At 46.4% G+C, this 20,986-nt stretch overlaps 2 protein-coding genes across 14 annotated transcripts in view; one reads left to right on the top strand and one right to left on the bottom strand.

The window, feature by feature from the left end:
• Positions 1 to 9,147, top strand: part of HERC4 (HECT and RLD domain containing E3 ubiquitin protein ligase 4) — an 81,131-nt gene extending 71,984 nt beyond the window's left edge. For 10 of the 12 annotated variants that reach the window (XM_037905884.2, XM_037905881.2, XM_043551232.1 and 7 more), the window contains one exon: positions 7,806 to 9,147. In XM_037905884.2, the coding sequence (XP_037761812.1) occupies positions 7,806 to 8,014 (209 nt within the window). In that variant the 3' untranslated portion in view covers positions 8,015 to 9,147. Of the gene's footprint in view, positions 1 to 2,231; positions 3,897 to 7,805 lie in introns of those variants that run through there. The other 2 variants (XM_043551239.1, XM_043551240.1) reach the window with 2 other exon arrangements.
• Positions 9,148 to 9,880: 733 nt separating this feature from the next.
• LOC102938607 (cytochrome c oxidase subunit 5B, mitochondrial) lies at positions 9,881 to 19,974 on the bottom strand. 2 transcript variants are annotated; one of them, XM_037905887.2, is made up of 4 exons: positions 19,755 to 19,974; positions 13,634 to 13,704; positions 11,795 to 11,894; positions 9,881 to 10,293 (listed from the first exon to the last, which is right to left on the bottom strand). In XM_037905887.2, exons 1-4 carry the CDS (start codon positions 19,843 to 19,845, stop codon positions 10,181 to 10,183), a joined length of 375 nt encoding a protein of 124 aa, XP_037761815.1. In that variant the 5' UTR covers positions 19,846 to 19,974; the 3' UTR covers positions 9,881 to 10,180. The 2 variants fall into 2 exon arrangements, with proteins under 2 accessions (XP_037761815.1, XP_043407176.1); XM_043551241.1 differs by lacking the exon at positions 11,795 to 11,894 and having other exon boundaries at positions 19,755 to 19,947.
• Between the last annotated feature and the right edge of the window lie 1,012 nt (positions 19,975 to 20,986).

Genomic DNA, 20,986 nt, shown 5'->3' with positions numbered 1-20,986 from the left:
CAATAATTTCCTTTCTGCTTGTAGTATCTACCACAGTTTTGCTACATGTTAGCTATTTCCCTCCGGTGTGCAGTTTTGGAGGTGGTTCAAAGCTGCAGCACAGCTTGTTCTGACCCTTTCTCTGGCTGCTGCCAGATGATTCTTTCTAAAGCTGGGTAAAAACTTGTGGAAAATAGTGACAATAATTCCAATGCCAACCAAGTAACGACGCACAGAAGACCTTGCTTATAAGGTAATGTATACAAATAAAATGTTGATCATCGGCTGATGAGCAATCCAGGATGAGTAGAGTTGTGCAGGAGACATAGCTAGCAGAAAGAAACTTATTGGATAAGACACTTTCCATTCTGCAGCCCAGAATCTTCCGCAGTTCTGCTATGCAGGGGTAGGGGAGGGTAAGAGAACAAACAAAAGGAATGAGGGGGGGAAGCCCCTCCCTTTTTACAGCATTGCTCAAGCAGCAAGGTTATTATTGGAACACTGCTTCCAGCACCTTCCTGCCAAAGGAGGCCTCTTCAGAAGGTTAAGTCCAGTCTACAACATCTGATAAAGATGTTAACCAGTGACCATGTTGCTGCTTTGGAGATCTCTGTGATGGAAGCACGTGCTCTTTCAGCCCACAAGGTTGCGATTGGTCTTGTGGAGTGCACCTTGATTCTTTCTGGGACAGGAACATTGGCTGCCTTGTATGTCTCATCAATATGTAGTCTGATCCATCTAGCAAGGAGAGCTTGGAGACTGAATCCTTGAGTCTCTGGAAGGAAGGAGATAAGCAGAACGCCTGACTTCCTTGTGGGTTCTGTATGCTTGATGTAAATTTTCAATGCTTTTCTGACATCTAAAGTGTGCCACAGCTTCTCAGTTAGGTACTGTGGCTTCAGACATAATGGGAGGGACATTTCCCTGCAAGGCATGGAAAAGAGAGCTTACCTTTGGCAAGACCATTTCTGAATCCTTAGCACCACCTTATCATGAAACATGCAGTAAGTTTCATGCACAGATAAGGTGCCCATTCTGAAACTTGTCAGGCAGTTGTGATAGCCACCAGAAAATAGGTTTTGAGGGAGAGGTAAAATGGTTATGCAGAAATCAAGTCCAAAAGGATGAGTGGTTAGGGCTGTCAACACCCAGAGTAGATCCTATTCAGAAAAGATGAGTTTGACTGCTGGTTTGGCCAATATGACTGCTCTGAGGAACCTGGATACCTGAGGGTTCTTGACCAGGGAGCCTGAATATCGTGCGAACAGTACAATACTGAGGCCTACACCTGGCACGTAATGGTGCTTGGCTGAAGTTCCTTTATCATTCCTTCTTGAAGGAAGTCTAGAATAACTTGAATCCTGGGATGCTGTGAGTTTGCTCTGTGCTCTTGACACGAAAGGCTGAATTTACTCCAGATGGATGGGTAGGCTTTTAGACTGGAAGTTCTCCTAGAAGAGAGTGAAGTCCCTATCACTTTGTAAGATAGGCTGAGTATGGCTAATACTTCCCTTTTCAATAGCCAGGCTGTTAGATGAAGATGGCCTGGTCTGGATGGAAGAATGGTCCTTGGTAAAGAATGGTAGTTGCAGTGGTGGTTCCAGCTGTAGTTCTGTTAGGTTAGAGAACCAGGGTATCCCTGGCCAGTGTGGGAGTTAACACTTATCATCTTTACATCCTCTGACCTTATGTTTGGGTCATTTTCCCTGTGAGAGGAAAAGGTGGGAAAGCATATAGCAGGGCCTGTGGCCATCTGTGTGACAGAGCATCTGTCCTCATAGACTTAGGGTCTGCTTCCCTGGTGAAGTATTTTGGCCGCTTCGTATTCTTGTGATTAGCCAACAGGTCAACTGATTAAACTGAATATCCTGTGAGATCAGGTTGAAGATTTCCTGGTTTTAGGCACAATTTTGAGTTGCTGACATTGTGCTGGCTGAGCCAGTCTGCTTTTTGGTTCAGTTCCCCTTGTATGTGGATTGCCTTTAGGGAGAGGAGAGTCATTTCTGCCCATTCCATTTTCTCCACCACTTCTGCATGTAGAGCTGCAGTCCTTGTCCCTCCTTGGTTGTTTTATATATGCGGCTGTTGTCAGCCTGGGGACATGATTTCCATCCACGTGGCTCTTGAATCTTGGAAAAGTTAGTTTGACTGCCCTGAGTTCCAAGAGATAGATGCTGTAGTTCATTTGTCTGGGGTTTCAGATGCCTCATACCCTTCTAGGTCACAGATGTACTCCCCATCCCTTCATGCAGGCATCAATGGTGAGAACCTACGGGTCTTGAAAGCATATGGAAAGAACCTTGAGGATGTTTCCCCAGACTTTCCACCACATCAGGGAGTTGAGGACCTGTTTTGGACATGTAAGTGAAGTTGCCTGAGTTTGGGGGAGTAGTCCCATGTTTTCAGAAGAAAAGTGTGAAGGCACCTGACTTGTGATTTTTGCCAATGGGTAACTCCTATGCATGAGACCAGGAGGCCCAGTAGCTGAGGGCAGGGAGCTCTTTCACTTGGCCAGTGTGGATATCAGATTCTGAATCTTCTGGAATCTGTTTACTGATTGGTACAGCTGTGCTGTTGAAGTATCTATTTCCACACCCAGATGAATTATTCTTGTTAAGGGGTTCAGGGAACTTTACTTCATGTTTATTATGAATCCGAGTGCTTGCAGGAGATCCAGAGTCTGAAATGTGGTACTGTGCGCTACCGCCTGGGGTGGGGCTCTGATTAAGGAGTCATCAAAAAGAGGGTACAGGTGAATACCCTGGGACCTGAGTCTGGCTATGGTCACCACCAGCATCATCATAAATACCATGGGGGCTGATAAGACACCGATTGGAAGTGTTAGGTACTAATAGTGATTCGTGATATAAGCAGCAAATCTCAGAAGCCTGCAGGGGCACACTGGAATGTGAAGGAATGCATCTGCCAAATTGACTGAGGTTAGGAAGTACCCTGACACAGGGATGTTGCTATCAGTTAGTTTCCATCTGGAACTTAATTTTCCTTATTTGTTTGTTGAGCCTTTTGAAGTTGAGGATGACCTTGACTCCTCTAGTGTGTACTTCTGAGCAATGACGAAGGTGGAGTAAAACCCTAATCAATGCTCTCCTGTGGAAACTCCTCCTATTGTTGTATGGCCAGAAGTTGGGAGATCTTGTTCTGGACCAGCTTGCACTTTTGCAGGGTTGCGGGAGGTTGGATGAAGAAGGGATGGGGTGGAGCCCTTTGCTCAAGAGGATATTCCTGGAACACACTTACCTTTCTGTGATTGAAACAAACCATTTATCTGGAAAATGGAAAATCCTGCTGCTCAGGTCTGGGTGGAGGCACATTTGCTTGTTGTCGTAAAGGGCTTTTGAAGGTTGCAGGAGCTCCTCTAGATTTTCCTCTTGTTCCTTGGTTCCAAGGTTTTCCCTTGACACATCTGTATCTGGTTTTCTCTGAAACCTCGGTGAGGAAGATGGATAAAAGGAGCGTATCTGGGGTTTGTAGTGGTTTGGAGTCCCTTCTTGGAATACTAAGTTGAGTAGGGAAGGACTATTCGGTTTTAGTCACATTTTCAGTCACTGTCTTGTCCAGTTTTTCTCTGAAGAAGAGAGATATTGTGCATGTAGAAGAGCACGGGAAATGTTTGAAGTGTCTACTTTCAAGAGACAAAGCCATCTGTGTCTCCTGGCAGTGGAGCTCGATGCCACGGTCCTGGCAGAAAACCTCATAGTATCCATTAACGCATCTGCCATTAATGCTGTTGCTTAAGAGATTTTCTTAAGTATAGACTTAGTAAGTTTGGTTTCTGATCTTAAGGGCTTTCAGGTCATAGAATCATAGAATAGAATCATAGAATATCAGGTTTGGAAGGGACCTCAGGAGGTCATCTAGTCCAACCTTCTGCTCAAAGCAGGACCAATCCCCAACTAAATCATCCCAGCCAGGGCTTTGTCAAGCCTGACCTTAAAAACTTCTAAGGAAGGAGATTCCACCACCTCCCTAGGTAACGCATTCCAGTGTTTCACCACCCTCCTAGTGAAAAAGTTTTTCCTAATAACCAACCTAAACCTCCCCCACTGCAACTTGAGACCATTACTCCTTGTTCTGTCATCTGCTACCACTGAGAACAGTCTAAATCCATCCTCTTTGGAACCCCCTTTCAGGTAGTTGAAAGCAGCTATCAAATCCCCCCTCATTCTTCTCTTCCGTAGACTAAACAATCCCAGTTCCCTCAGCCTCTCCTCATAAGTCATGTGTTCCAGTCCCCTAATCATTTTTGTTGCCCTCCGCTGGACTCTTCCCAATTTTTCCACATCCTTCTTGTAGTGTGGGGCCCAAAACTGGAGACAGTACTCCAGATGAGGCCTCACCAGTGTTGAATAGAGGAGAATGATCATGTCCCTCGATCTGCTGGCAATGCCCCTACATATACATCCCAAAATGCCATTGGCCTTCTTGGCAACAAGGGCACATTGTTGACTCATATCCAGCTTCTCGTCCACTGTAACCCCTAGGTCCTTTTCTGCAGAACTGCTGCCGAGCCATTCGGTCCCTAGTCTGTAGCGGTGCATGGGATTCTTCCGTCCTAAGTGCAGGACTCTGCATTTGTCCTTGTTGAACCTCATCAGATTTCTTTTGGCCCAATCCTCTAATTTGTCTAGGGCCCTCTGTATCCTCTCCCTACCCTCCAGCGTATCTACCTCTCCTCCCAGTTTAGTGTCATCTGCAAACTTGCTGAGGGTGCAATCCACACCATCCTCCAGATCATTAATGAAGATATTGAACAAAACCGGCCCGAGGACCAACCCTTGGGGCACTCCACTTGATACCGGCTGACAACTAGACATGGAGCCATTGATCACTACCCGTTGAGCCCGACAATCTAGCCAACTTTCTATCCACCTTATCGTCCATTCATCCAGCCCATACTTCTTTAACTTGCTGACAAGAATACTGTGGGAGACCATGTCAAAAGTTTTGCTAAAGTCAAGGAACAACACATCCACCGCTTTCCTCTCATCCACAGAGCCAGTTATCTCGTCGTAGAAGGCTATTAGATTAGTCAGGCATGACTTGCCCTTGGTGAATCCATGTTGACTCTTCCTGGTCACTTTCCTCTCCTCTAAGTGCTTCAGAATTGATTCCTTGAGCACCTGCTCCATGATTTTTCCAGGGACTGAGGTGAGGGTGACTGGCCTGTAGTTCCCAGGATCCTCCTCCTTCCCTTTTTTAAAGATGGGCACTACATTAGCCTTTTTCCAGTCATCCGGGACTTCCCCCGATCGCCATGAGTTTTCAAAGATAATGGTCAATGGCTCTGCAATCACATCCGCCAGTTCCTTTAGCACTCTCGGATGCAGCGGCCCCATGGACTTGTGCTCGTCCAGCTTTTCTAAATAGTCCCGAACCACTTCTTTCTCCACAGAGGGCTGGTCACCTCCTCCCCATGCTGTGCTGCCCCGTGCAGTAGTCTGGGAGCTGACCTTGTTTGTGAAGACAGAGGCAAAAAAAGCATTGAGTACATTAGCTTTTTCCACATCCTCTGTGACTAGGTTGCCTCCCTCATTCAGTAAGGGGCCCACACTTTCCTTGACTTTCTTCTTGTTGCTAACATACCTGAAGAAACCCTTCTTGTTACTCTTAATATCTCTTACTAGCTGCAACTCCAGGTGTGATTTGGCCTTCCTGATTTCACTCCTGCATGCCCGAGCAATATTTTTATACTCTTCCCTGGTCATTTGTCCAATCTTCCACTTCTTGTAAGCTTCTTTTTTGTGTTTAAGATTAGCAAGGATTTCACTGTTAAGCCAAGCTGGTCGCCTGCCATATTTACTATTCTTTCTACACATCAGGTTTGTCCCTGTGACCTCAATAAGGATTCTTTAAAATACAGCCAGCTCTCCTGGACTCCTTTCCCCCTCATGTTATTCTCCCAGCCCCATGACATTGTAACTTAAGGAAACCAATTGGCTGTCAGAAATGCTCTGAAAGTTGGTGAGGAAGCATCAAAGTCTCTTCTGTGAGTAACTTTCACCTTATCCATTGGCTCCTTGGGAAAGAAGTATCCTTTGGTTGGAATAATCATATAAGCTAGAGATGCTACTGCAGCATTGACCTTAAGCACATCAGTTATGACATTTTGGCTCCTGGAGCTTGTAGAATCTGAGAGCGTGCCTGTTAACGTGCTTGCCCGTTTCAGGAGCTTCCCACTTCTCCCTGATTACCCTCTCAAAGAATGGTGCAGAATTGCTGCCTCCGGAGAGGATTTAGCAGGAAGTCATGTGCTCTGAGGTTTGTCCTCAAGGGACTGCTCAGTTTGGATGTGCATAGTTGATACAACCTTTATGCACTTCGTTTCAGAGTCCTCGGGAAAAAGTCTATGCTGCATTTTGTCTGTTCTGCTCAGAATCAGTCTGGTGGCTTTCCTTCCTCGGTAAAGTATGAGTCTGAATTGGAGGACTAACATCTTTTGGGCTTTTTCTTATCCTTTTTGTTCTTTTTGGATTTCGTTTAAAAAAGATTCATACACTTTACTGGTGTGGCCACATGGCAAGCCTTGTACAGGGCCTGAACCCTCTGTAAAATTCGCCCTTGAAGTCCTTGCCTGTAAATTCCCACTCTCCCAGGCTGGGGGATGGGGACTCACTGCAAGGAGGATCGGGGGTGGGGGAGGGGTACTGATTATGAGCCCTGCTTCTTTCCCCAGATCATTTGGAACCAATTTCAGGACTTTGTGGTGAACTTGGTGCCCTCCTACGAACTTATCCTTGTGGTCTTGAGTTGCTCCAGGACTCAGCCCCTTGCTGAATGAAATTTTCCTCAACCTTAGAGCCTCCCCAAGTTCTGCTCAATCTCCCTCTGTCAGGCTTTTCTGTAGTGGAGTTGCAGCTTTTTGGGGGGCAAATGGGTCCTAACATGTCTGTCCAACTCAAAGCGCTGTGTCATGGTGGTAGAATCAGCTGGCTGAGAAGCGAGGGCATAATTCAACCTCCATGCAGTCTGTTAGTGCTCTGTCTGTGAGGCAGCCTTATTTGGGCTTATCCGTGTGCTTGTGTGGCTACTGTGCCATTCCTGAAAGTGGGCAGAGGAGCTCAGCCACTGAATTGCTGACTACCCGGACTGAGAGGAGTAGAAAATAAAGAATGCTACTCGCTACTACCCAAAAACAAAGAAAATAAAGAGACAAAGGAAAGGCCAGAAGCAAAGAGAACTGTGATTGACTGCTTCTGCAGAGGCAGCAAATCTGGCAGCAAGCTGGAGAAAAGGGAGTGTGGCCAGCAAGGGCTGTGCTGCAGCTTTAAACCACCGCTGGAAGTGCACAGGAGTGGAATAGCTCAGGCATAGCAGAATTGTGGGAGATGCTGGGCTGCAGGAACATATAAAAGGAGGACAATTGTGTATGAAATTCCCTTAGTCAGAAACAAAGTTGTTGGTAATGGCTCATGCAGGCATTTCAAATCCAGGGCAGACCCATGTAATTGATATTGAACAGATTAGTACCTGGTTACTTAGTTACCTGCAAATATGATAGTGTCCACAAAAATGATGTGTACTCACTGCTCTCTAAATAAGTAAACCTTGGCATAAGAGGGACTTTGTTCTATTTGACAATATAAACAGAATAAGACATACATGAATCAGAGTTTATATGTACAAAGCAGCATTCATTTACTATTTTTAATTAAAAATCATGCTTAATGTAAAAAGCTAGCCATGTAATAAAAGAATTGAAAAATGAAAATACTGATTTAGAAGTGTAATACTGCGTGAAACTATCATTGTGAAACAGAGAGTAGTTACTCTTTCTCCAGCTTTCATTCTTCTGTTTTTCTTGGCAGTGTTTTTAACAGGCAGTGATCGTATTCCTATTCTTGGAATGAAGTGTCTTAAACTAGTCATCCAGCCAACAGGAGGTGGAGAAGGGTATCTTCCAGTATCTCACACTTGCTTTAATCTTCTTGATCTTCCAAAATACACAGACAAAGAAACCCTAAAATCTAAGCTGATCCAGGCAATAGATCACAACGAAGGCTTCAGTTTAGTATAACTTTAGAAATGAGATATTGTAGTTGTTTAATGTGGGAGCATTAAACTAATTCTTTGTGTCTTTCTTGTGGTGGTAAATTCAGTGGACAAGTTGACAATGTAACAACTGGTTATTTACAAAATGTTCAGTGATATGAATATTCATGGAAGCCAAAAAGTCCTTACAAAAATGAACTGTTAATACACAGCTTGTATAGAACCATGTTTTTGTCATCTTAAAATAAAAATGAGACTGTGAATGAGACTCAAGTTTCACTAAGGTGAATTTCAGCATTTCACATATTATAAAAACAGTTTAGCGTATGAGTGCATGAAAGACTTGCTTAATTTTTTTCAATCACAGAGGTGAAAACACTTTTTCCTATTATGATAGTCCCATTTGATTATTTTTCATTTTGTAAATAAAGCTTTGTAATAGAATAGTTTCAGTTCTGATAGCAGTATGGTTTCTATTGCGTGTAATTAAACTTGAGCTTATTCTATGGCTTTTAACAAAAGAAGTGTGATTCTGGAGATGTATTTTTCCGGTGGTGGGGTTTCTTCTGGTTTGTTTCTTTTTGAAAACTTAATGAAAACAATGATGGTTGAAATGACGCTGCCCTTTATGATGTACAGTCCAATTTCCGTGGTGCAATCACTTTTGTGCTGGTGCAAAACTGCAAATTTGGCTTCTGTTAAGATGGATGAGAAGACTCAATAGGTAATTTAATCTTATTACTGATGGTATAATTAAATTGATAAAATTATGAGGGATTAATTTAGCATTGGGAATCTAACCTCTGCAATCATAGGTTAAAAACAAAGGAGGAGCAAGACAGTTGCTATCAAGAGTTCAAATATTTCATTTTTAAATGTTGAGTGTGTAGTTTTTGGTCACCTTCTTCCAGCTAAAATGCATTTGAAATACCCTTTTAACCCTTTTTGGAACTTCTTTTGAATTTTAATATAAGTACTCTGAGATGACTGTGCTTAATGGCACGTTTTCAGATTTGACTTTCCTGGACTGGTTAAGTTCCAGCATACTTACGTCTTATTGATACATATGTGACTTTCAGCTGTGAAACAAATATTTATTTTTTTTTAGATTTTTAAAATGCAGTGAAAACAAAGCTAAAATAAAATACTTGAATGAAACAGTTTGTTGCTTCATGTACGTGTTCATATGTATGGATGCACATATCATGCATATTTCTTTAATCAGAATGTAACTTCATTAAGCAAAAGACTAGTTAGAATATTGAGACCATCCTGGCTGTGGCTGTTGTATTGACATAATTCAGCATAACACAGGGCAAATGTAAATAAGGCTATAACCATCTCCTGGTGGTATATGATTGCAATACATGTACATGCTTATAGCTCAGGTGTGACCTCTAACTTTCTTCACATACTACTGTTGGCAGGCATACTCCCACCATGTGAGAGTCAAGAAACCAACAAAAATGAAGTCACAAGTAGGGCCCTACCAAATTCAGTCCATTTTTGTAAATTTCACAGTTGTAGCACTTTTAAAATCTTGAATTGCAAGGTTTCAGATATTTAAAGGTTAAATTTCATGGTGTTGTAATAAGCCATGAATATGTATTTTAAAAACAACAAAATATAAACACAAAGTCCTTAAGACTCAGCATTTCTCAAAGTGGGGAGCCTGACCCAACACGGGGTAACAAGGCTATTGTAAGGGGGGTCGTGGTATTGCCACCCTTACTTTGCTGCCTTCAGAGCTGAGCAGATATAGTATAGGGTAAAAAGTACACCAGACCAGATTTCACAGGGGAGACCAGATTTTTCATAGTCCATGATGTGTTTTTCATGGCTATGAATTTGGTAGGGCTTTAGTCATAAGACTAGAAATTTATTGGAGATGGGAGAAAGAAAACCAGCCCACATTTATTAACCAGTACTGTTAGAACACTTCTTCCTAAACTCTACTCTGATTTATCCTCAGTTTTATGAAGGATGATAACCCATGACACACATTTCTACAATGTTGTGCATTTAGTTTTAATTAACCGAGGGTAAAATAAGATTGGAGTTTTTAAATGAAATCCAATAGAAACCAAGTATGAAGGTAGTAAATATTTTGCATGCAGATTTAAGTGCACATCATATTGTGCAATTTATACACAGTGAAATCCACTTTGGGTCAGTTAAATAACACAGATTTTCAATGTGGGACATCATGATGGACGAGCTTGTAGTGAGCACCACATGATGGGCAACGCTGGCTTTCTCCGGCATGCAACCAGAACCAAATGACAGCAGAGTTGTCCTCCTCACCTGGTGTGAGAAAGGAAAAGCAAAATTAAATGTTCATGCCTCTTTTGATTTGTCAGATTCAAGTCTTTTGTCACATGTGCAATGAAAGCATTGTGCATTCTACAGTGCCCTGTGGGCTAGAATTCTTAACCTAGTGGGCATCTTAAAGTTTCAGTGAAGGGTTCAATAATTGAATCAACATAGAAAATGAGCAACCCTGTCTCATCATTCCTTTTCTGATGTTAGTGGCAATTTCCATCACTGCTAGTCTATATTTTAATGTGCCATGTATTGGATTTGGGGGGTGTGTGTGTGTGAAACAACAAGCGATGAACTTGAAGGCTTACTTGTGGCTGAATAAGTGCATGATGATCACTCTCCTGGGGGGAAAAAAAAACCTAGCTTTTGGGAAAACTTACATACACCTTAAAATGCTCAATCTTGCACGGGGCTGGCACCAGAGAACTCAAATAGTGCAGTTGTAACCCTAGAATGGCCTCATGATACTTCTGTTGTCTTACTTTTACTGATTCCTTAAAAGCAGATACTGTTCAGTAACGACCACCATGATTTCTATCATTTTTTGAGATCCTAACCACTATTCAAAGTGGGACCATTTTTATAACTAAAGGAAATAGAATAGGGTATCTTGATTTTCATTCAGTCATGCCTCAGACACTAATTATACTAATTTCTTTGTAAGCTGATCATTACAATACACCCTTGCTGGTTTGTGTCTGGTAGTGGTAGACATCTTCATCCCTGCGTATGCACCAAAGCAGCTATGAAGTTCCAAGCCAAGCGAGCAATTTCTCTTAACTATGGAAATTCCTTTGCTAGTATCATATTGCAACTGCCGCCCCCATATTATCTGCAGTGAGTGCTACTCTTCACTTACTGGTTTTCCAGCCTCAACTCAGTTTAATGCCTAAAACACACTGGTTGTTAGTGCCAGTGCTTTGATTCTCCTTATGGATAACTAGCCCCAAATAAGTGCTCTTTTATAACTAAAAATGACATTTCAGGTTGTCATCTCTCAACTTCTAAGTAAACATGCTCCAAACCACTAACTCAACATGATTTCTCCCTAGTGATGATACATACATTCTAAAGTCCAAATTATGCCTTATCTTACACACAACCCCTATTGTTTTTAGATGGCGTGCTCAGTGGTACTTGTACAACCCTCTTTCCTTCAAGGTGATTGCAAAGGTGTTAACCAATCCTGAAATCAGAACTTCTTTGATACACAAGAAAGAATAGAAACCAGCCCACTCTTAGCTATATTCACTCTACCATGTTAGCAAAAGCATTAAAAAATGAAAATGTATTTTTGTCACTAAAATAAGCAGATATGACTGAATACCTATAGAGAAAAGAGAGGATCAATTTTGAGAGTGAACTTTTTGGAAGTATTAATGTAGATGTATTAAAACAAAAACCTACTATAAAACAATTCATGTTTTATAGCTTTAGATAGTATGTGAACTAAAAACATACACCAAGTTGTTCTGATACATACAGATACAGCCTACTAGCCTCTTCTTGTTGATGGATGGAACAATATGAGGATCCTCTCTAGTTCCTGCATATCCCTTGGGTTTGAGTATGCTATATGGATCCTTGAGAGAAGAACAAAACCTGGATCTCAGTTACTAGACCAAGAACATTGTTAACCAGTAGTATCAAAGATTGTGTCACATATATAAAATAAAGGTAATTAAATTGCTGCTGTTCTGTCATCCGAACACAGATCATCTTTAGAATACCAGCATACAGGTACATGAAACTAACAGAAGGGAAGATGAGGAATGTCAAATCTTATTGTGTTAGATACTGATTTGTCAAGTGAGAGAGAGTTAATCTGCCAAAGTTATTATACAGGGTATCAGTTCACCTGCAAGAATCAGTTTAGAGTATCAAAAATTAGTGGCAGCTTTTGTGCCACTAAAAATACGTGCTGAACTCATGACAGCATACTAGCTGCCTAAAGCACAGGGGTGCTATGTGCTATTTATAGTGCCTTTTTATGAAGGCACATTAGTCTCTCCCTAGTCAGGGTTGAACGCAGTACTCCAATACATGATTATTTTGATTCCCCCTCCTGACATCCAATAAAGGCTAATCTGCCTGAACTTTCATGTGCAATACTATGCTAAAATAGAAATATTCTGAGAAACCTGAGAGAAATGAAAAAATATTTGAGAGAGTTTTCAAAAGAATTTTCTCCTTTTTGTAAACAGTTTTGTAACTTTTACTTCTGTGAAGGTGTTTTGGCTCATCACACATTAAAACCAGCTTACTCTAGAAACTCGGTTTGTCTTGTTCTGTTGGTCCGTCTTCAAATAGTGTGAAGGGTGAGGCTAATTATTTAGGGCCCAGTCCTGCTCTGCACCAGTGCAGGTCTTAAAAGCAGTTTGTGCATTCTTTACAAGCCTTACTATGTCCACTAGCTAGATGCAAACTTCCTAAAGGACTCTAAGAATCACTGAAAAATTAAGTCAGTTAGGCCTTATGGGAGAGAAGGAGACCTTTACAGAAATACAGAGGAAATAATGGAGAGGCAATGTGGTCCAGTGAATTGCATGGAGGGGTAGGAGCAAGGAACTTCTAAGTCTTATTTGCTACTCTGCCACACACAGTGGCTTTATAAATTCTTATTTTCTGTAAAACAACCTTCATCCTATTGGGATCCAGGAAGTGCTTTAAAACATTGATGTTGCCTCAAACATCCCTGTGAGAGACAAATATTACAGACCATAAAACAGACATAGTGAGAGTTAAGGAAATTGTCCAAGGCAACATAATGAGTCAGTGATCGATCTCGGTTTGAAACACAGGTGTAACACCTAGTCTCATACCTAATCCAACGTAGCACATCACAGCCAGATAGTTCACTTAGGTCCCAATCCTGCAACTGGAGCTGCATGTGTGGATCATTGACCAACACAGAGCCCTCCATGTGGATGTGTGGTGGCCCAAAGGGATCCAGTTGCAGAATCAGGGCCTTAGGCTCTCCTCAACAGAAAATGGTACTTTGTAGTTATATTGAACTTTTCATACAAGAATCTCAAATGTATATTTAATTATGCTTCACAGCCTCCCTGTAAGGAGGTAAGAATGCAAAGTTAAGGTTTAAGGGACCTTACTTCTGCATTTCCCAAATGTTTTCTTACTTACGGAGTGTGAGTTAGTGTATTCTTAACTTTGAATATCTTGCCTTACAGACTTTGGTTTGTTTTTAATTAACATATTCTATTCTGCATTTCCCTCCTTCAAGTTACTGATATATTTACAACCTTAGCTCTAACGTAATGCTTTTTATTTTGTCTGAATATTAATTATTCAATATTAAACTTACCTGTCCTTTTTTCATAGCCTCTAGAGTTTTCCGTTCAAGTCCAGTTGCCTGTTCCTCATCACTGGGAATACCTAAATAGGAATAAAATACAGAAGTATTCTATATATTTATCCAAAATTCAGATTCAGCTAATGATTGAAGCAAACCATTAAACCCATGTCCTGGACAGCACCATAAATAAATGTCCATTCAATTTTTTAGTTGCAAAGCATTTTTGATTGAAATAAGACATTACATAGGAATTACCATATGGATCAGAGAGAGGTCCATCTAGTCCTGTATCCTGTCTCCAGTACTTGTGGCACCTTAGAGACTAACCAATTTATTTGAGCATAAGCTTTCGTGAGCTACAGCTCACTTCATCGGATGCATACTGTGGAAAGTGTAGAAGATCTTTTTATACACACAAAGCATGAAAAAATACCTCCCCCCACCCCACTCTCCTGCTGGTAATAGCTTATCTAAAGTGATCACTCTCCTTAAAATGTGTATGATAATCAAGTTGGGTCATTTCCAGCACAAATCCAGGTTTCCTCCCCCCCCAACCCACTCTTCTGCTGGTAATAGCTTATCTAAAGTGATCACTCTCCTTAGAATGTGTATGATAATCAAGATGGGCCATTTCCAGCACAAATCCAGGGTTTAACAAGAACGTCTGGGGGGGGGAGGGGGCTAGGAAAAAACAAGGGGAAATAGGTTACCTTGCATAATGACTTAGCCACTCCCAGTCTCTATTCAAGCCTAAGTTAATTGTATCCAATTTGCAAATGAATTCCAATTTATAACATTCATAAACCAGTCAGAGAACATTTCAATCTCTCTGGTCACGCGATTACAGACATGAAAGTTGCGATATTACAAGAAAAAAACTTCAAAACCAGACTCCAGCGAGAGACTGTTGAATTGGAATTCATTTGTAAATTGGACTCTGAAACCTGTCTCCAGTAGTGATCAGTAGTATGAGAACCCTGTCAGAGGTAGATTTGGGATAATCTGGCCCCCACATTAGATGTTAGATATTGTACTATTTACAACCACTCCATCTGACTGTTCTTTGGACATTGGTTCTTTTCACATTGCCTGGGGCCTCTTCTGGTATAACAAAGGGATAGTTCAAAGTGATCAAATCAGGGCAGTCCAGGCTACAGCCTTTGCCATATAGAATCCCCTCACAATGACTGCTTCCACAAATGAGACCATGCACCAGTTCAGACACTTACTTTTTCATTAGAACAGGTGATGAAAAATGGAAGTTTCAGCCTTGGCTGATAGTGTCCAAAAGTTAACATTTAAGGTAGCACCAGTCTCATCCCTAGTGGACAACTGCACATCTAATAGAAACCACCACCACAGCTGGCCAATCATACAATTACAGAAGGATAGGGCTGCAAGTGACTTCAAGATTCATCTTCCTAGGTAGAGGCAGAATTAAGTATACCTAGGGCATTCTTGACAGATGCTTGTCTAATGTCTTCTTAAAAACCTCCCTGTTCTAGTGCTTAACTATCCTTATAGTTAGAAAGTTTTTCCTAATATCTAACCTAAATCTTGCTTGCTGCAAATTAAGCTGATTACTTCATTGTGGACATGGAGAACAACTGATGGTTGTCATCTTCAAATACATCAAGGGCTGTTATAAAGAGTTATTTCCTTCTTCAGCCTTCTCTTTACATTAAACATGCCCAATTCTTTCAACTATACTTCATAGGTCGTGTTTTCTAAACCTCTAATAATTTGTGTTGCTTTTCTCTGGACACTCCAATTTGTCCACATCTTTTGTAAAGAGTGGCACCCAAAACTGGACAAGAGTAATCTAGCTGAGGTCTCTCACCAGTGCTGAGTACAGTAGAACCGTTACCTACTGTGTTTTACATATAACCCACCTGTCAATGCAGCCCAGAATGACATTTGCCTTTTTCACAACAGTATGGTATTGTTGACTCATGTTCAATTTGTAATCCATTATAACCCCCAGATCCTTTTCTGCAGTACTGCTGCTGATCCAATTAGTCCCCATTTTGTATTTGTGCATTTGATTTTTTTCTCCTAAGAGCAGTATGCTGCACTTGTCTGTATTGAATTTCTTCATATTAATTTCAGACCAGTTTTCCAATTTATTAAGATCATTTTGAAATCTAATACTGTTCTCCAAAGTGCTTGAAATCCCTTCCAGCTTGGTGTCATCCACAAATTTATACATATACATTCCACACCATCCACTAATGAACTATCCTCCTACACTGAAGTATTGTTCTTTTATAAAAACTGAAAACAACACAGTTACAAATTGGTCACTAAAACACTCACCTTCTCTCTCCGCCCTCTAGAAAAATTCCAGACCTTTAAATTCCTCCCAATATCCCCCTGTGAAAATCCCATATGAATAGATGAATCTTGCACAGCACTTTAGAGGTCAATAACTAAGGCCTCCAGATCTACAAGCTGATTTATGCAGGCAGACTCCTGCACCTGTGTGTAGTCCCATCAAAAATTAATTTTACACTGTGTGTAGTTAGTGTGACTCAAGACAAGCCTAAGGGCACACCTAAGGGAGCAGCTTGCAGGATTGGAGCTTTAGTCTTTGTTGGACCAAGAGAGAGTTCCAGGGTAAAGGGCCTCTTGTTGAAAGCATCCTACCCCTGTTTGTTAATCATTAGTAAAAGCAGCCACATACACAAAGTTTAAGCAGGATTCTTGTTGATACTGCACCAACGTGGTGGAAGAACAATTTGGCTTCCTATGTGCATCAAAGAGTCCTAAAAGTGGGAAAATTCCACTGATATATTTCCATTTTCACTCTGTCTCCTAATTTAATTAAGGTTTGTCTACATTTGGGATTTTGCACTGGTGTAGTTGGGGCAAAAATCTTTAATGAAGACATGTCCCCAGAGAGCATGTCTGTTGGTTTTTGTTTTGATTTGTTTTGTTTGCTTTATAGTTTTAGCCCATTTTCCAGCTTAAATCATCTGTGTGACAGTTTATAAATCAGTAACTGGATTTGAACCTTTCTCCTTTGATGGCACCACAATGAGCTCTCACTCCGCCACGAGGCACCATTGAGCTCAATGGTGCTTGTGTGTGAATGAAGGGCTTTCAGGGCTCCTGTGGCTTGGCTGAATGGCAAATAAACATAAAGTCACATCCCTAAAGCACTGGATGAAAAGATTTATTTCAGTTCCAACTTAGATTCAGCACCACAGACTAATTGGCTAGAACTGCGGTGGAGGAATTTCTCTTTTGCCAAGATTGTTCACCCTCTACACACCCCTAAGGGGCTGACACCTTATCCCTTGCCCCCAGCTTCTCATCTCTTGATCACCCGCACTCACTCCTCATTCCCAGCCATCACTCCCCTGCCCCCATTCTGCCTGGCCCACTCCTATAACCCCTACCAGCCCTCACATGCCCCTATGCACTTATATTGCCCACCCTAGCAACCCTCACAGGCCCCGTGCACGTATCCCCCCCGCCCCCTTCCAGCCCTCACAGGCCCCCCGTGCACCTATCCCCCCGCCCCCTTCCAGCCCTCACAGGCCCCCCGTGCACCTATCCCCCCGCCCCCTTCCAGCCCTCACAGGCCCCCCGTGCACCTATCCCCCCGCCCCCTACCAGCCCTCACAGGCCCCCCGTGCACCTATCCCCCCGCCCCCTTCCAGCCCTCACAGGCCCCCCGTGCACCTATCCCCCCGCCCCCTTCCAGCCCTCACAGGCCCCCCGTGCACCTATCCCCCCGCCCCTTCCAGCCCTCACAGGCCCCCCGTGCACCTATCCCCCCTGTCCCCTACCAGCCCTCACACGCCCCCGTGCACCTATCCCCCCTGTCCCCTACCAGCCCTCACAGGCCCCCCGTGCACCTATCCCCCCGCCCCTTCCAGCCCTCACAGGCCCCCGTGCACCTATCCCCCCCGCCCCCTACCAGCCCTCACAGGCCCCCCGTGCACCTATCCCCCCTGTCCCCTACCAGCCCTCACAGGCCCCCGTGCACCTATCCCCCCCGCCCCCTACCAGCCCTCACACGCCCCCGTGCACCTGTCCTGCCTGCCCCCTTCCAGCCCTCACAGGCCCCCCGTGCACCTGTCCTGCCTGCCCCCTTCCAGCCCTCACAGGCCTCCCGTGCACCTATCCCCCCCGCCCCCTACCAGCCCTCACACGCCCCCGTGCACCTGTCCTGCCTGCCCCCTTCCAGCCCTCACAGGCCCCCCGTGCACCTGTCCTGCCTGCCCCCTTCCAGCCCTCACAGGCCCCCCGTGCACCTATCCCCCCGCCCCCTACCAGCCCTCACAGGCCCCCGTGCACCTATCCCCCCCGCCCCCTACCAGCCCTCACACGCCCCCGTGCACCTATCCCCCCGCCCCCTACCAGCCCTCACACGCCCCCCGTGCACCTATCCCCCCGCCCCCTTCCAGCCCTCACAGGACCCCCGTGCACCTGTCCTGCCTGCCCCCTTCCAGCCCTCACAGGCCTCCCGTGCACCTATCCCCCCGCCCCCTACCAGCCCTCACACGCCCCCATGCACCTGTCCTGCCTGCCCCCTTCCAGCCCTCACAGGCCCCCCGTGCACTTGTCCTGCCTGCCCCCTTCCAGCCCTCACAGGCCCCCCGTGCACCTATCCCCCCGCCCCCTACCAGCCCTCACAGGCCCCCCGTGCACCTATCCCCCCCGCCCCCTACCAGCCCTCACAGGCCCCCCGTGCACCTATCCCCCCCGCCCCCTACCAGCCCTCACACGCCCCCATGCACCTGTCCTGCCTGCCCCCTTCCAGCCCTCACAGGCCCCCCGTGCACCTGTCCTGCCTGCCCCCTTCCAGCCCTCACAGGCCCCCCGTGCACCTATCCCCCCGCCCCCTACCAGCCCTCACAGGCCCCCCGTGCACCTATCCCCCCGCCCCCTACCAGCCCTCACAGGCCCCCCGTGCACCTATCCCCCCGCCCCCTTCCAGCCCTCACAGGCCCCCCGTGCACCTATCCCCCCGCCCCCTACCAGCCCTCACAGGCCCCCGTGCACCTATCCCCCCCCGCCCCCTACCAGCCCTCACACGCCCCCGTGCACCTATCCCCCCGCCCCCTACCAGCCCTCACACGCCCCCCCGTGCACCTATCCCCCCGCCCCCTTCCAGCCCTCACAGGACCCCCGTGCACCTGTCCTGCCTGCCCCCTTCCAGCCCTCACAGGCCTCCCGTGCACCTATCCCCCCGCCCCCTACCAGCCCTCACACGCCCCCATGCACCTGTCCTGCCTGCCCCCTTCCAGCCCTCACAGGCCCCCCGTGCACTTGTCCTGCCTGCCCCCTTCCAGCCCTCACAGGCCCCCCGTGCACCTATCCCCCCGCCCCCTACCAGCCCTCACAGGCCCCCCGTGCACCTATCCCCCCCGCCCCCTACCAGCCCTCACAGGCCCCCCGTGCACCTATCCCCCCCCGCCCCCTACCAGCCCTCACACGCCCCCATGCACCTGTCCTGCCTGCCCCCTTCCAGCCCTCACAGGCCCCCCGTGCACCTATCCCCCCGCCCCCTACCAGCCCTCACAGGCCCCCCGTGCACCTATCCCCCCCGCCCCCTACCAGCCCTCACAGGCCCCCCGTGCACCTATTCCCCCCACCCCCTTCCAGCCCTCACAGGCCCCCCGTGCACCTATTCCCCCCACCCCCTTCCAGCCCTCACAGGCCCCCCGTGCACCTATCCCCCCCACCCCCTTCCAGCCCTCACAGGCCCCCCGTGCACCTATCCCCCCGCCCCCTACCAGCCCTCACAGGCCCCCCGTGCACCTATCCCCCCGCCCCCTACCAGCCCTCACAGGCCCCCCGTGCACCTATCCCCCCTGTCCCCTACCAGCCCTCACACGCCCCCGTGCACCTATCCCCCCTGTCCCCTACCAGCCCTCACAGGCCCCCGTGCACCTATCCCCCCCGCCCCCTACCAGCCCTCACACGCCCCCATGCACCTGTCCTGCCTGCCCCCTTCCAGCCCTCACAGGCCCCCATGCACCTGTCCTGCCTGCCCCCTACCAGCCCTCACAGCCCCCCCGGTGCACCTATCCCCCCGCCCCCTACCAGCCCTCATAGGCCCCCCGTGCACCTATCCCCCCGCCCCCTACCAGCCCTCACGCGCCCCCCCTGTACGCACCCCCGAGGCTCATGGCTCTGGCGGGGGTCGCGGTCCGCCCGCCGCCGGGCAGGGCGCGCCGAAGGACGCGGAGCAGCAGCCTGGACGCCATGGTGCCTTCCCCGGTGCAAGGTCAGAGCCCGGCAGCTGCCCAGGGCTCACCGCGCTGACATTCCCGGCCAGCCCGCGGGGGGGGCTGGAGGCGCTCAGCCCGGGCAGGGCGAGGGAGGGCTTTCCTCGGCCCGCGGCAGGTCGCGGCGTGGGGGCGGTAGGAGACGCGCGCGGGGTGTGCGGGGACGGGGGGCTGAGGCGTCCGGGGTGGGGACGGGGTCCACAGGAGCTGGCTGCCCTGGAGGGAAGTAAGCAGCACACGGTGCTTGCTGTCTGTCGGGCAAATGACAGCTGGGGAAAGTTACTGCGGTTTAGAACCGCGTTGTTTGGGGGCAGGAAGAGCAATTTCTATGTAGTTTCCCTCTGGCAAAACTCACCTTTAAATAATAAATTGCTGGCTGGACTCGGCAAATCAGTTTTTGCTTCCCTGTCGAAGTAGCTACTCCCAACTTTCTCCTGGGGTAGCTTATTCTGAGGGATGGGCTATTCCTCCGTTAGAATGAGCTACCTCTTCCCTTTTCCCACCCCCTCCCCCCCCCAGTTTACTTTAGCTACCCATAACCCGCGCCTCCCACCCCAGGAACTTCTACAGAAGGTAGGAGCCTAAAGACCTTTGAGGATCTGGGCCACAGTATCCTAACCGAAATCAATTTCTCCTCCCCAATTCTTCTGTCCCTTTCTTTGGACTTATGAAAAAAAACAAAACACAACTGCAGTATAAGCATATGGGTTACATGTGTGGGGTGTGGGCTAAACGTTTTCTGGACAAGGCCCCAGTGATTGATAGTGTTTTGGGTTCAATGTGCATAGCTACACTGGGTGGATTAATTGTAATGCATGATCTTCTCCACGCTGGCTGCAAGCTTTCTCTGGTTGCAAAACAGGATCTAAAAACGCCACGGTAGGGACTTCAGATTGCTTGAGCAAGATAGCGAATTCTGATGGGTAGCTGATTCTAACACTACAATTCATGCACAGTTTTGTTTGGTACGATGTATCTCAAGTTTGGTAACTTAATTTGATGTTACATCTTTCCTGGGCCAATGTTGGTGCACTGGGCAGAAATTAGTTTCCTCTTTGCTGCTGCTGCTTCCATCCGCTTTAAGGTGTAGAGATCAACTACTCTGCTCCCCATGGTAAGG

This window comes from Chelonia mydas, chromosome 7 (genome assembly GCF_015237465.2).
Source record: "Chelonia mydas isolate rCheMyd1 chromosome 7, rCheMyd1.pri.v2, whole genome shotgun sequence".
In the NCBI taxonomy this organism is placed as follows: Eukaryota; Metazoa; Chordata; order Testudines; family Cheloniidae; genus Chelonia; species Chelonia mydas.
Note: the sequence above shows the minus strand (reverse complement) of the source record. Positions and strands in the feature narration are given on the sequence as shown.